Source organism: Neoarius graeffei, chromosome 8 (assembly GCF_027579695.1).
Source record: "Neoarius graeffei isolate fNeoGra1 chromosome 8, fNeoGra1.pri, whole genome shotgun sequence".
Classification (NCBI taxonomy): domain Eukaryota; kingdom Metazoa; phylum Chordata; class Actinopteri; order Siluriformes; family Ariidae; genus Neoarius; species Neoarius graeffei.
Genome location: NC_083576.1, coordinates 67,628,325 through 67,643,141, shown reverse-complemented (window position 1 = coordinate 67,643,141; position 14,817 = coordinate 67,628,325). Strand labels below are relative to the sequence as shown.

The 14,817-nt window shown below is 41.4% G+C and overlaps 1 protein-coding gene across 1 annotated transcript in view; it reads left to right on the top strand.

The window, feature by feature from the left end:
• The window catches only part of ctsf (cathepsin F), a 32,962-nt gene extending 20,747 nt beyond the window's left edge, over positions 1 to 12,215 (top strand). Inside the window, exons 11-14 of the mRNA XM_060928068.1 lie at positions 1,244 to 1,308; positions 5,007 to 5,097; positions 9,407 to 9,465; positions 11,353 to 12,215. Of these exons, the coding sequence (XP_060784051.1) occupies positions 1,244 to 1,308; positions 5,007 to 5,097; positions 9,407 to 9,465; positions 11,353 to 11,427 (290 nt within the window). The 3' untranslated portion in view covers positions 11,428 to 12,215. The remainder of the gene's footprint in view (positions 1 to 1,243; positions 1,309 to 5,006; positions 5,098 to 9,406; positions 9,466 to 11,352) is intronic.
• Positions 12,216 to 14,817: the final 2,602 nt, after the last annotated feature.

Sequence of the window (14,817 nt, the reverse complement as noted above, 5' to 3'; positions counted from 1 at the left end):
TGGAAGCTCGAAGTTGCAGTCAGCTCTGTGTTTTAGTATAGCGAAAATGGCGATGACCAATAGCCTTCCTGCGGTGACGTCACAGATGTCAAGGTCATTCACTCAGACCGCTACCTATATAAAATAATTTTAATCATAAAAATTACTGTATTAGATTTATTGTTAATGCTTAAAACTATTCCTATGCCATTCTTGAGGTCTCAAAGCATTTATAAACAACAAGTGAGGCCATGGTTCTGCATATCTCCTTTAAATATTTGTGAGGGTTTTTTAAAATTGTAAACTGCATAAAATGTTGCCTTTCTTTGGGACTTATGTAACTACTGCTTGTCTCTTATATGGTGATGCACACACGCACGCATTAAGAAAAGTGAAATGATCAGATTTACAGTACACAGATGGTTTTAATCCAGTGTAAGATATTTAAATAATATTGGCTGGCTTTTTTTCATGGTATATCAGATATATTTCATTTAGCTAGCATGATATTCAATGAGTCAAAGATGAGTTCAGTATCATGCTAGCTGAATGGAATATATCTGATGTACCACGAAAAGAAGCTAGCCAATATTATTATACATACACCTTCCTTTCGGGTGTTCAACGCGTCTTTCTCTTTCGAAATTCTCTCAAAATCTTCTGTATTTAACGAAGCAAACCTGGTGGCTATGTTTGTTTACAAATTGTCACAGTCGCTGACTAGTGTGGAAGTTTTACATCTCCGACGTGTCCATTTTCCAGTTTTTCGATGTCCGTTGGTATGTTTTTCTCTTGTAAATATGTGTGAAGAATATCTAATGAAGTTTTGGTAGCCTTTTGGGTGGTCAACACGTCTTTCTTTTTCCTGGCAAACAAAGAAATGGTCCTGCGCATGCGCAGCAGAAAACTCTCATTGGATATTTGCATCAGCTCTGACGTGTGACGGCATGTTGTCTTGACAACCATGCAATATCGTAAACCATATTCAATGCTCATTCTCCATTGGGTAGAGCGACGAAATACACATAGGATAAGCGATATGCTAACAATATTACATGCTATCAAACCAAATGAATGAAACCTGCCAGAAGGGAATAGAATACATGTTTTTTTTTTATTCTACTGAAAAAGTGTCCTGTATGTACAATAATGTATTGCATTTTTTTAACTGACCACTTGAATCAGAATAATGATTGCATAATTAGTTTATATATAAACACAATAACAATACAAAATCTAAAGTGTGTGTGTGTTGTGTGTTCAGATATTGCTGCTTGGCTGGCTGAGAATGGCCCCGTCTCTGCTGCCCTCAATGCTTTTGCCATGCAGGTAATACACTCTTTGAAAATTCCATCATGACATTCCAGAAGCACAAGCACCAGTAGTAGTAAAACTGTCGCAATGATCTCTATGACCTATGCGGCCAGGTGATTGCAAAATTAGAATTTTTGTAGTTGAAAAATGCACTTGTGAAACACCCAGCCTTAATGTTCATTTTACGAAGCAAGGTCATCACGCAAACTGCACCTGGGAACACCTACTACATCCTCTCTGCACAGGGCACATATGGTTATTTAAAAGTTGCTGTTAAAGGCTGGAAATGGGAATTAAACTAAACCGTCAACTACTAATGCCTTTAGCGAGGATGTGCACTGCAAAGATACTCTTAGCAAAGTTGCTCTTAAGACTCCTTCTTACGAGTGTGTTCAGGAAAGCCACACACAGAGACAACATTCATTATTTAAAAGAGTCTTTAAACTCTTTCGTTAGCCCTAAAGTGCAACGTTATCGGGAAACCCAACCCTGGTTAGTACTTCGATGCGAGACTGCCTGGGAATACCAGACGCTGGCACAGGAAGGACCAACATTAAAAGGATCGGCTCAACCTTTCCAGAGTCAATCAGTTTAAAGTGCATGTTCTGGACCAATTTTGTGGGTTTTTTTTTTAATATGAAAGTATGTCCCTTTACACACTCATCCAGAAGGGTAATTTTGCACAAGGCCATCTATCTACAGCAGAAAAAAATAAAATAACAAAACGCGTCTGGAAAAATCCCAAGGGAGTCTGGAGCCAGATTCGTGACGTCACCTGCGGAAGCGCCAGCAGGCTGCGCGAGCTTTGTGCGGTTTCAGTGCACAGCCTGTGTAGACCAAGCGCTCCCATTTCTCTCTCATTGTCCGGTCTTTTGGGAAACGATGAGTACTAATCAACATCAAGATTGGTGTTGCTACACCCTCCTATGATACATCTGTTAACCATTTTAATAATTGCGTGATAACGTTGAAGAAATTTGCAGAAAACCACCAGGTCGTTTTCTCATAAACAAACCAGCGCTGACGTAGGATTCGGAGGGAGGCGTCCCGCACGTGACGTCATGAAAATCAATGTTTGCCGGGAAATCCAAATGCCAAGTTTTTTCAGAGGTGGACCAGTTCGCCTCAAATGGCTTGATTTCAACTGAATTTTTCTGGTATTGCGCAAGGGAAAAAAAAATTTCACAAAATGTGACAGATATTTGACCAAAGTTTCATATAAAATAGGAGAATTACATTGATCTTGCTCCTGAATTTACCCGTGATATGCACTTTAAAGATACCGTTTATGATCAGTGGCCGAGGTTATAGCTGCATTGTTGTGGATTGTCTTTCAAACGTAACATAGCGGAATATTGACGGTGACTTGCTACTTAGTGTAGAGGCTTTTGGGAAGGGTAAACTGGCCCCTTTAAGTGTAGGACATTAAAAATAACAAATAGACAAATATTAAACAGTACAGCTTACAATTAATCAAAATTTGGGGTGTCACGGTGGTATAGTGGTTAGCACTGTCACCTCACAGCAAGAAGGTTCCGGGTTCAAATCTCACAGCCAACAGGGGCCTTTCTGTGTGGAGTTTGCATGTTCTCCCCATGTCTGTGTGGATTTCCTCTGGGTCCTTTGGTTTCCCCCACAGTTCAAAGACATGCAGATTAGGTAAAAGACAGTGCATACTCAGTGCTGGTCCCAAGCCAAGATAGATTTGATGGCCCAGTGTGAAATTAGCGTGAGCTAAACTGGTTTATTAACCTTCTGAAAATAAAGTCTTTTTATAAATCAAACTCAGGAAAGGTTGCTTTGTTGAACAAAATATCAATCCTTTTGTGATACCATGTGATGCAAATTCTAAACACCATAAATGGTTGTGAGTGTATTTACATGCAGTTTTGATGCGCACACATACAGCAAATGCACTGAACTGAACTAATCTTCATTGCATACACTTATGTGTATAGCCTTCCTTCTTACAACCCCGATTCCAAAAAAATTGGGACAAAGAACAAATTGTAAATAAAAACGGAATGCAATGATGTGGAAGTTTCAAAATTCCATATTTTATTCAGAATAGAACATAGATGACATATCAAATGTTTAAACTGAGAAAATGTATCATTTAAAGAGAAAAATTAGGTGATTTTAAATTTCATGACAAAACACATCTCAAAAAAGTTGGGACAAGGCCATGTTTACCACTGTGAGACATCCCCTTTTCTCTTTACAACAGTCTGTAAACGTCTGGGGACTGAGGAGACAAGTTGCTCAAGTTTAGGGATAGAAATGTTAACCCATTCTTGTCTAATGTAGGATTTTAGTTGCTCAACTGTCTTAGGTCTTTTTTGTCGTATCTTCCGTTTTATGATGCGTCAAATGTTTTCTATGGGTGAAAGATCTGGACTGGCCAGTTCAGTACCCGGACCCTTCTTCTACGCAGCCATGATGCTGTAATTGATGCAGTATGTGGTTTGGCATTGTCATGTTGGAGAATGCAAGGTCTTCCCTGAAAGAGACGTCGTCTGGATGGGAGCATATGTTGCTCTAGAACCTGGATATACCTTTCAGCACTGATGATCTTTCCAGATGTGTAAGCTGCCCATGCCACACGCACTAATGCAACCCCATACCATCAGAGATGCAGGCTTCTGAACTGAGCGCTGATAACAACTTTAGTCCGAATGACACAGCGTCCCTGATTTCCATAAAGAACTTCAAATTCTGATTCGTCTGACCACAGAACAGTTTTCCACTTTGCCACAGTCCATTTTAAATGAGCCTTGGCCCAGAGAAGACGTCTGTGCTTCTGGATCATGTTTAGATATGGCTTCTTCTTGGAACTATAGAGTTTTAGCTGGCAACGGCGGATGGCACGGTGAATTGTGTTCACAGAAAATGTTCTCTGGAAATATTCCTGAGCCCATTTTGTGATTTCCAATACAGAAGCATGCCTGTATGTGATGCAGTGCCGTCTAAGGGCCCGAAGATCACGGGCACCCAGTGTGGTTTTCCGGCCTTGACCCTTACGCACAGAGATTCTTCCAGATTCTCTGAATCTATTGATGATATTATGCACTGTAGATGATGATATGTTCAAACTCTTTGCAATTTTACACTGTCAAACTCCTTTCTGATATTGCTCCACTATTTGTCGGTGCAGAATTAGGGGGATTGGTGATCCTCTTCCCATCTTTACTTCTGAGAGCCGCTGCCACTCCAAGATGCTCTTTTTATACCCAGTCATGTTAATGACCTATTGCCAACTGACCTAATGAGCTGCAATTTGGTCCTCCAGCTGTTCCTTTTTTGTACCTTTAACTTTTCCAGCCTCTTATTGCCCCGTCCCAACTTTTTTGAGATGTGTTACTGTCATGAAATTTCAAATGAGCCAATATTTGGCATGAAATTTCAAAATGTCTCACTTTCGACATTTGATATGTTGTCTATGTTCTATTGTGAATACAATATCAGTTTTTGAGATTTGTAAATTATTACATTCCGTTTTTATTTACAATTTGTACTTTGTCCCAACTTTTTTGGAATCGGGGTTGTACATTTGATGAATCCCATTTTAATTGTTTTACAATTCTAAATGTTCTGTGTAAAAAAACAACTCAACGTTTTTACACTTGATAGGAAACTTTTCACCCTTTGGGCAGGATATGAAACAGTCGAGTTTTTAGTAACACTCTTTCGACTCTGTTTGTTTGTGTGTGTAGTTCTACAGAAAGGGAGTGTCTCACCCTCTGAAGATTTTTTGCAACCCCTGGATGATCGATCACGCAGTTCTGCTGGTCGGATATGGAGAACGTGAGCTATTTCCCCATCATTTACACAAATCAATAAACTTTAGTGCATGTTCATAAGCATGTGGTTTGGAACACTGTAAAAATAAGCACAGTGAAGAGTCAATATCCACGTGATGCTGCTTTGTGATTTTAATTTAAATGTGTTTAAAACATCACCTGGTTCACTCGAACAGATTTGCTCATATGGTTTGCATTTTTTGCTCTCAGTTCATCCTATACAAAGCAACACTGCATCCCTGCTTCTAGTGTGTTGCGAGCTTTTTCAAGAGCAAAAATGTGAAGGGAGAGGCCTGGGAGAAACAGTTTTACAAATACTGGAAAGCCTTGTCAAATATTTAAGTTATTCCATGAACTCTAGTCGTACATGAGCTGATAGCTGACGAGGCGCATAGCACCGAGTTGCCTATAAGCCATGTATGACGAGATTGAGTGGAATAACTGTTTTATTCTATCCACATTCACTGGATTTTGAGAAACGGAGCATTTTTTTTTTTTTTGCAAATTCGATAAATAAAAACTTTATACAAAACGTCAGACAAAATCATTTCCGCTTAGAATGTAAACAAACCAGCGAAATGACAGTAGCAATTTGTGAAAAATGTGATCTCATATCTCATTATCTCTAGCTGCTTTATCCTGTTCTACAGGGTCGCAGGCAAGCTGGAGCCTATCCCAGCTGACTACGGGCGAAAGGCGGGGTACACCCTGGACAAGTCGCCAGGTCATCACAGGGCTGACACATAGACACAGACAACCATTCACACCTACGGTCAATTTAGAGTCACCAGTTAACCTAACCTGCATGTCTTTGGACTGTGGGGGAAACCGGAGCACCCGGAGGAAACCCACGCGGACACGGGGAGAACATGCAAACTCCACACAGAAAGGCCCTCGCCGGCCACGGGGCTCGAACCCGGACCTTCTTGCTGTGAGGCGACAGCGCTAACCACTACACCACCATGCCGCCCGTGATGATAATTATTGAAAAATAAAAAAAGATAGTAAGAACGTATCAAATACTTTTTATTCCTTTTTTTTTTTTTTTTTTTGCTTTTTGTATTTTTTGGGGTTTTGTTTTCGACTAGAGTTTTTATTTCGTCCTTGGTTGGTTCAGCAACACGTGCCGCCATTTTGTTTTTCTCTACTCACAGTACATAAACTGATAGCCTAGTAGTAGAGTAGCCAATCAGAGCACACGATTGCTCATATCTAGTGAATGTGGATAGAGTGTTTATTATAAATAAGTGGGTTTTTTTTGTTGGACTGTCACGTGACTGCTTTTCCACCCATTTGTTTGACCACAGAAAATGAGTGCCTTCTGGCACAATGATCAGATGGAGAAAAAAAAAAATGATTTTTTGTTAATATCTCTTACCGAGCAGTTTAAACTTAAGAAGTTGAACTTCAGATCAGTGCTATGTCAGTCAAAATTACTATTGACAGCAGTTCAGGTTTTGTGACTCATATTAATTAATAGCACCCATTAAGTAAAATGAGTGTTTCTTGTTGTCTTTGTTCGAAAAATGTTTCCCACACAAACATCATCTTTCGTCTTCATTCTTACTGATGTTTCTCTCTTTTTGTATAAAGCAAAGAAGCTCTATGCTGCCTCTGTTGTCTGTAAAGTGAACTGCAATTGCAAAAATACCCCATGACAAATCCCTCTTAAGCCTAGGTCACAACCGGCCGTACGTGCTCCTACGGCCAGTCTACGTACAAGAAACGCATGGAGGGCGCGCGTGTGACGTGCTGATTTTCGAGCCGTAGACTGGCCGCAGAGGTTCTTTGTCATGTCAAACAAACTCTACGGGCGCTTACGTTTTTTTCAGGTTGCAAGACAAACTTACAGCCAATGTGCGTCTTTCTCCACGAACAAAAAAAAAACCGCAGTGATTTGGGAAATGCCAAAAATCGCACGGCCAAAAAATCGGACGTCCGGTTGTGACCTAGGCCATACACCTTTTTTTATGCAGTTCTCTAATCAGCCAATCCCTTGACAGCAGTACAGTGCATACAATCATGCAGATACAAATCAAGAGCTTCAGTTAATGTTCACTTCAAACACCAGAATGAGAAATTGTGATCTCACAGTGTGACTTTCACTGTGACATGGGTGTTGGTTTGAGCTGGATGGACTGGTTTGAGTATTTCAGAAACTGCTGATCTCCTGGGGTTTTTACACACACAACAGTCTCTGGAGAATGGTGCGAAAAACAAAAAACACTGAGTGAGCGACAGTTCTGTGGGTGGAAACATCTTGTTGACGAAAATGGCCAGATTGGTTCGAGCTCCCAGGAAGGATATAGCAATTCATAGCAACTCTTTAAAACCGTGGTGAGCAGAAAAGCATCTCAGCATGCAACAGCGGAAGACCACATTGGGTTCCACTCCTGCAGCCAAGAACAGGAATCTTAGAATCAAGAACAAGTTCCTCTTAAAGTGGCCACTGAGTGTACATCGAGCAGCAGTTAAACAAATGACAGACTACTGTTTTGCAAACATGCCATGTATTGGAATCATAATTGTAGTTTCTCAAACTGTTGCTTTTTAGAAAGATAAAGATAAATGTACCCTGTCTTAATAACAGCCTCAGCTTCAGGACCTACAGTGGTGCTTGAAAGTTTGTGAACCCTTTAGAATTTTCTATATTTCTGCATAAATATGACCTAAAACAACATCAGATTTTCACACAAGTCCTAAAAGTAGATAAAGAGAACCCAGTTAAACAAATGAGACAAAAATATTATACTTGGTCATTTATTTATTGAGGAAAATGATCCAAATGTTACATATCTGTGAGTGGCAAAAGTATGCGAACCTTTGCTTTCGGTATCTAGTGTGACCCCCTTGTGCAGCAATAACTGCAACTAAACGTTTGCAGTAACTGTTGATCAGTCCTGCACACCGGCTTGGAGGAATTTTAGCCCATTCCTCCGTACAGAACAGCTTCAACTCTGGGATGTTGGTGGATTTCCTCACATGAACTGCTCGCTTCAGGTCCTTCCACAACATTTCGATTGGATTAAGGTCAGAACTTTGACTTGGCCATTCCAAAACATTAACTTTAGAACAACTTGTGTGCTTAGGGTCGTTGTCTTGCTGCATGACCCACCTTCTCTTGAGATTCAGTTCATGGACAGATGTCCTGACATTTTCCTTTAGAATTCGCTGGTATAATTCAGAATTCGTTGTTCCATCAATGATGGCAAGCTGTTCTGGCCCAGATGCAGCAAAACAGGCCCAAATCATGATACTACCACCACCATGTTTCACAAATGGGATAAGGTTCTTATGCTGGAATACAGTGTTTCCCTTTCTCCAAAAATAACGCTTCTCATTTAAACCAAAAAGTTTTATTTTGGTCTCATCCGTCCACAAAACATTTTTCCAATAGCCTTCTGGTTTGTCCACGTGATCTTTAGCAAACTGCAGATGAGCAGCAATGTTCTTTTTGGAGAGCAGTGGCTTTCTCCTTGCAACCCTGCCATGCACACCACTGTTGTTCAGTGTTCTCCTGCTGGTGGACTCATGAACATTAACATTAGCCAATGTGAGAGAGGCCTTCAGTTGCTTAGAAGTTACCCTGGGGTCCTTTGTGACCTCGCTGACTATTACACGCCTTGCTCTTGGAGTGATCTTTGTTGGTCGACCACTCCTGGGGAGGGTAACAATGGTCTTGAATTTCCTCCATTTGTACACAATCTGTGACTGTGGATTGATGGAGTCCAAACTCTTTAGAGATGGTTTTGTAACCTTTTCCAGCCTGATGAGCATCAACAACGCTTTTTCTGAGGTCCTCAGAAATCTCCTTTGTTCGTGCCATGATACACTTCCACAAACATGTGTTGTGAAGATCAGACTTTGATAGATCCCTGTTCTTTAAATAAAACAGGGTGCCCACTCACACCTGATTGTCATCCCATTGATTGAAAACACCTGACTCTAATTTCACCTTCAAATTATCTGCTAATCCTAGAGGTTCACATACTTTTGCCACGGACAGATATGTAATATTGGATCATTTTCCTCAATAAATAAATGACCAAGTATAATATTTTTTGTCTCATTTGTTTAACTGGGTTCTCTTTATCTACTTTTAGGACTTGTGTGAAAATCTCATGATGTTTTCGGTCATATTCATGCAGAAATATAGACAATTCTAAAGGGTTCACAAACTTTCAAGCACCACTGTAAGACCTGTTTTACATGGTTCTCTTTTTAGTTTGTAGCCATAAATGTCGTTCTGCAAAGCTTTTGTTTTGACATTGGTCATTTTTGCTAAGAATAAATCGTTGGCTTTTTATGCACAGGTAACGGCGTTCCATTCTGGGCCATTAAGAACAGTTGGGGAGAAGACTACGGTGAGCAGGTGAGAGACACGTCGGTGCTAGACCTGTGTTCCTTTGGAAATATCTAGCCCTATAACTAAGTTGAATGAAACACAGTGCTTGATTAATCAGTGTATAAACATGTTAAGTTTTTTTAGCTGAACATTATTAATTGAGATCCTGTTCTTGTTATAGCTGTAATGTTTGGTAACGGAGTATATACACACACTCCTGGTCAAATGTTAATATGTTTTATACAGTAGTTTATCCCATTTATTTACTTAAAGAGAGGGAAAACAGAAGCTGGTGAGGGAACAACTGTTTACAGCTCCTATAAGATAAGTGCCAACAGGAAGAACAGGAAATAACTTGTCTTATGGGCGTTCCACTACATTAAACATGACTATAAATTATTAGCTCATCCGGCCAACAGGTGATGAGTTTATGACATCGTGCGTTGTCCATCCGGAATCATCCACGTTTCACGAAAATCACTTCTCTCAATTCTTCACTGATTTTTATTCTTTTTGGCAGGAAGGTAGGTCTCCCTGGGGTGCATATAGCTTCTACCCAAATTTGCATAATTGCAATTAATAATGAAGATATGGAGTAATTAAGCCCTAACAAGCAGTTTCCACACAAGTCGCTTCTTCTCCCTCAATTCTTATTTTGATTCTTTCTGGCATGAAGGTAGGGGTACCTAGGGTGCATATAACTTCTACCCAGATTTGCTTAATTATAATTATTAATTAATTAGCATAACTATGGAACTGTGTCACACCAAAATGGCGACACGCGGAAAACATCGTGACTCTGCGTCGACCTCGGAGAGTTTTGAGTTGCAGGTCTGTAATTTGTGGTTGACATTCGCAAATAGATCCATGAAACAAAAGACAAATATATATCTTTTTTTTTTCTGTTACTGCTTTTGCGTTATCGTTTCTTTCTCCGTAAGATCAAAATATTAGGTGTATAACTCCATACTCGCTACTGTGGAGTCAAGCCCATGCATTCCCAGGCTAAGATAGCTAAGCGCTAGCTAGAATGATTGTTATCTGTCCAGAAAAATGATCCGTCATCTAACCTTGCTCTATCTTGCAGTTGCGCTCACTCGGCAGGCTTTCCTTTTCTTTTCCGCTGGCTTTTAGCTGGCGGGAGAGCCGAGTCCGCTATGCTTGCCCATGCTGACTTGTTTTGGTTAAAAGTAGGTCAAATACGCCCCATGGTAATCATGTGATATTGTTGCTCACTTGCTTCGGCAATGTCCGGAATCGTAAAACACGGGACACGTTGTATCTCGGCAAAACATTTACACATAGGATACACAGCGTGTGCAGCAGCGAAACAGCTTGTAACTCCAGCAGCAATAAAAATAGAACAATTTGCCCAGAATTCAACTTTGCAGTCAGAACCTTTTTAAAAAATGCTAAAATATAGGATGTTCAAAGCCTTTGACGTGCTCGATGTTTGTATTCATTTGCTAAACGTTATATAAGTGTATATAATGTATATATAAACCAGTGTGGGCGGCACGGTGGTGTAGTGGTTAGCGCTGTCGCCTCACAGTAAGAAGGTCTGGGTTCGAGCCCCGTGGCCGGCGAGGGCCTTTCTGTGCGGAGTTTGCATGTTCTACCCGTGTCCGCGTGGGTTTCCTCCGGGTGCTCCGGCTTCCCCCACAGTCCAAAGACATGCAGGTTAGGTTAACTGGTGACTCTAAATTGAGCGTAGGTGTGAATGTGAGTGTGAATGGTTGTCTGTGTCTATGTGTCAGCCCTGTGATGACCTGGCGACTTGTCCAGGGTGTACCCCGCCTTTCGCCCGTAGTCAGCTGGGATAGGCTCCAGCTTGCCTGCGACCCTGTAGAACAGGATAAAGTGGCTAGAGATCATGAGATGAGATAAACCAGTGTTTTTCTTGTGTCCACTCAGGGTTACTACTACCTGTACAGAGGATCCAATCTGTGTGGAATTAACAAGATGTGTTCAACCGCGGTGGTTAATTAGGATCATATACAAGCACACACACATGCATGAACAAGTGTATCATTCATTTTGGAGAAACAAAACCATGCACAAAAAAAGATTTGCAGTGTTCGAACCTGTTCAAGCTGTGATGTGTGAACTTTTCAAGTATTAACTCTGTGTCATTTATTACTACCACTCTTCAGTTTAGAATAAAACACCACAGATCCGAAATGGCATGGAGGGATGAAGTGTCTGTACCTCATATAACCTCCATTTCTGTTACAAACCTAATGTGCAACATCTCTGGGCTTGTTACTGTGACATGAAGCTTCAGATCATTACGTTAAACCTTTACATTAGTGTTTTATCGTGTTTGCATTATAATTTAAACACTTAGTTTTAGAAGTGCTGTTTTGACGTTAATGTTAATTAATATTTGCTTATTGATTTCATGTTTATCATGGTGATATGGGGGGGGGGTCCTACTTGGGCTATAGTTCTACTGATTTTGGAAGTTGCTAACCATAACGATGACTAATTCTGAATTTTGTTGAAGTTATTTAATAACACTGATTGCTGTTTGAGTTTTCATTGTAATTTTGATTTAAATTTAGATAACTATGCTCCCAAGAAACAGAAATTATTTCTCTCAGATTGAAGTGTGCATAACATACTGCATCGAGTCTATTCAAGTTTATTGTTCATGATGCCACTGAAAGTGTGGCGCAATACTAATCTGTTAATCTTTTGAGATAATTTCTGCTTCTTGCATGGTTTCCTTGTTCTTCATCTTGGCCAATCTGTTGAATAAAGTCATTAAATTCTCACACTTGTGTTTGTATTTGTGTTCACTGCCGTAATGAATCTCTGTGGTATTCTTTTCGATATGTTGAATGCAGATCGAATATTCATTGCAGGGGCATGACCACAAAGGTGGCACAGAATAACATCATCTACCCTGGAATCTTCTGCACTGCAACTCCGAATTCAGTCACGCCCTAAAATGGACCTAACGACGTCCATGCACAGAATCATATTTCATCATAACTGCTGTTTTTCAATTTTTTCAAAACACCTGGTAACAGCTATGATACAACAAGGGAGACGGAGACTATAATGACAAAAGGGAAAATATAAAGCAAAATAGAATAAAACAAAAGATAAAAGAAATAGAATTTTAAAAAATCAGATTAATAATATAGATTGGATTCATATTGTATGGGTTCCACACTACAGTATAACAGTATACCCATGGCAGGGCTCCACCTTCTAGTGAATATATCTTTTTGAAGTCTCAGGGAATATGTTATTTGTTCCATTTGATATATTTCCTTTATTTTTTCCGTCCACATATTGTATGTTGGAGGGTCAGACTTCAACCACCTTACTGTAATGCATTTAATTGCTGTTGCTAGCAGTATCTGTAAAAGATATTTTTTGCCTCTTCCATCGATGCTTCTTGGTAATAGACCTAGTAGAGCCACCATTGGGTCCATTGTAATATTTCCACCAAATTAAGTGTTTCAAACACTTCCTCCCAGAACGTTTCCAGTTTTGGGCATAACCAAAGTACGGTATGTGGATCTGATTGCCAATGTGTGGGCCACAGTTTCTCCAGCATTTATTTGAGCGCGTAGTCCGAATTTCAGGTGTCCGAAAGAACCTCGTGATTACCTTCCATTTAAATTCCCTCCATACATTCGAATTAGTGACCAAATGTACTTCAGTACATATTTCTTCCTACATATCATGCGATATGTTGGAGTTAATTTCAATTTCCCATCTCTCTTTAATCTGTGCAGTATTATTCAAATTCAGCCCTGTGATGACCTGGCGACTTGTCCAGGGTGTACCCCGCCTTTCGCCCGTAGTCAGCTGGGATAGGCTCCAGCTTGCCTGCGACCCTGTAGAAGGATAAAGCGGCTAGAGATAATGAGATGAGATGAGATTATTCAAATTCAAGCACAGTGAAATTCATCCTCTGTATTTAACCCATCTGAAGCAGTGAACACACACAATCAGAGCAGTGGGCAGCCCCACCAGAGTGCCCGGGGAGCAGTCAGGGGTCAGGTACCTTGCTCAAGGGCACCTCAGCCCAAGGCTGCCCCACGTCAACCTAACTGCATATCTTTGGATTGTGGGGGAATCCGGAGCACCCGGAGGAAACCCACGCAGACACGGGGAGAACATGCAAACTCCACACAGAAAGACCCTCGCCGGCCGCTGGGTTCGAACCCGGAACCTTCTTGCTGTGAGGCGACCGTGCTAACCGCTACACCACTGTGCCACCCAGCAATATTAATTTCTTAATTTATCCTGTTCTACAGGGTCGCAGGCAAGCTGGAGCCTATCCCAGCTGACTACGGGCGAAAGGCGGGGTACACCCTGGACAAGTCACCAGGTCATCACAGGACTGACACATAGACACAGACAACCATTCACACTCACATTCACACCTACGGTCAATTTAGAGTCACCAGTTAACCTAACCTGCATGTCTTTGGACTGTGGGGGAAACCGGAGCACCCGGAGGAAACCCACGCGGACACGGGGAGAACATGCAAACTCCACACAGAAAGGCCATCGCCGGCCACAGGGCTCGAACCCGGACCTTCTTGCTGTGAGGCGACAGCGCTAACCACTACACCAGTACTTTTAATACTTAAGTAAAAATTTGACTGGACAACTTTCACTTGTATCAGAGTAGCATTTGACCAGTGGGATATGTACTTTGACTCAAGTAATGAACTTGGGTACTTGGTCCACCTCTGGCAAACACAAGCCTAAAGGGCCCCATACACGTTCAAAAAAGTCGTCAAAATTTTGTATCAAAATTTTGATGTAAAATGTCCACACACGGGCGGCACGGTGGTGTAGTGGTTAGCGCTGTCGCCTCACAGCAAGAAGGTCCTGGGTTCGAGCCCCGGGGCCGGCGAGGGCCTTTCTGTGTGGAGTTTGCATGTTCTCCCCGTGTCCGCGTGGGTTTCCTCCGGGTGCTCCGTTTTCCCCCACAGTCCAAAGACATGCAGGTTAGGTTGACTGGTGACTGTGAATGTGAGTGTGAATGGTTGTCTGTGTCTATGTGTCAGCCCTGTGATGCCCTGGCGACTTGTCCAGGGTGTACCCCGCCTTTCGCCCGTAGTCAGCTGGGATAGGCTCCAGCTTGCCTGCGACCCTGTAGAAGGATGAAGCGGCTAGAGATAATGAGATGAGATGAGATGTCCACACACGATTCAATGTTTTTTCTATCAAAAATTCAGTATTGTCAAAAACTTTGACATGGACGCAGCAGTGGCCATAGCACTTGTGTTCGCTTTGGACAATGAACCACCTCGGCATCGACGGAAATGGTCGAAAGACTGGTTTTTGAAACGGCGAACGTACGGTCACGTCAACCTCCTCAGAGAACTTCGTCTCAAAGAACCAGAG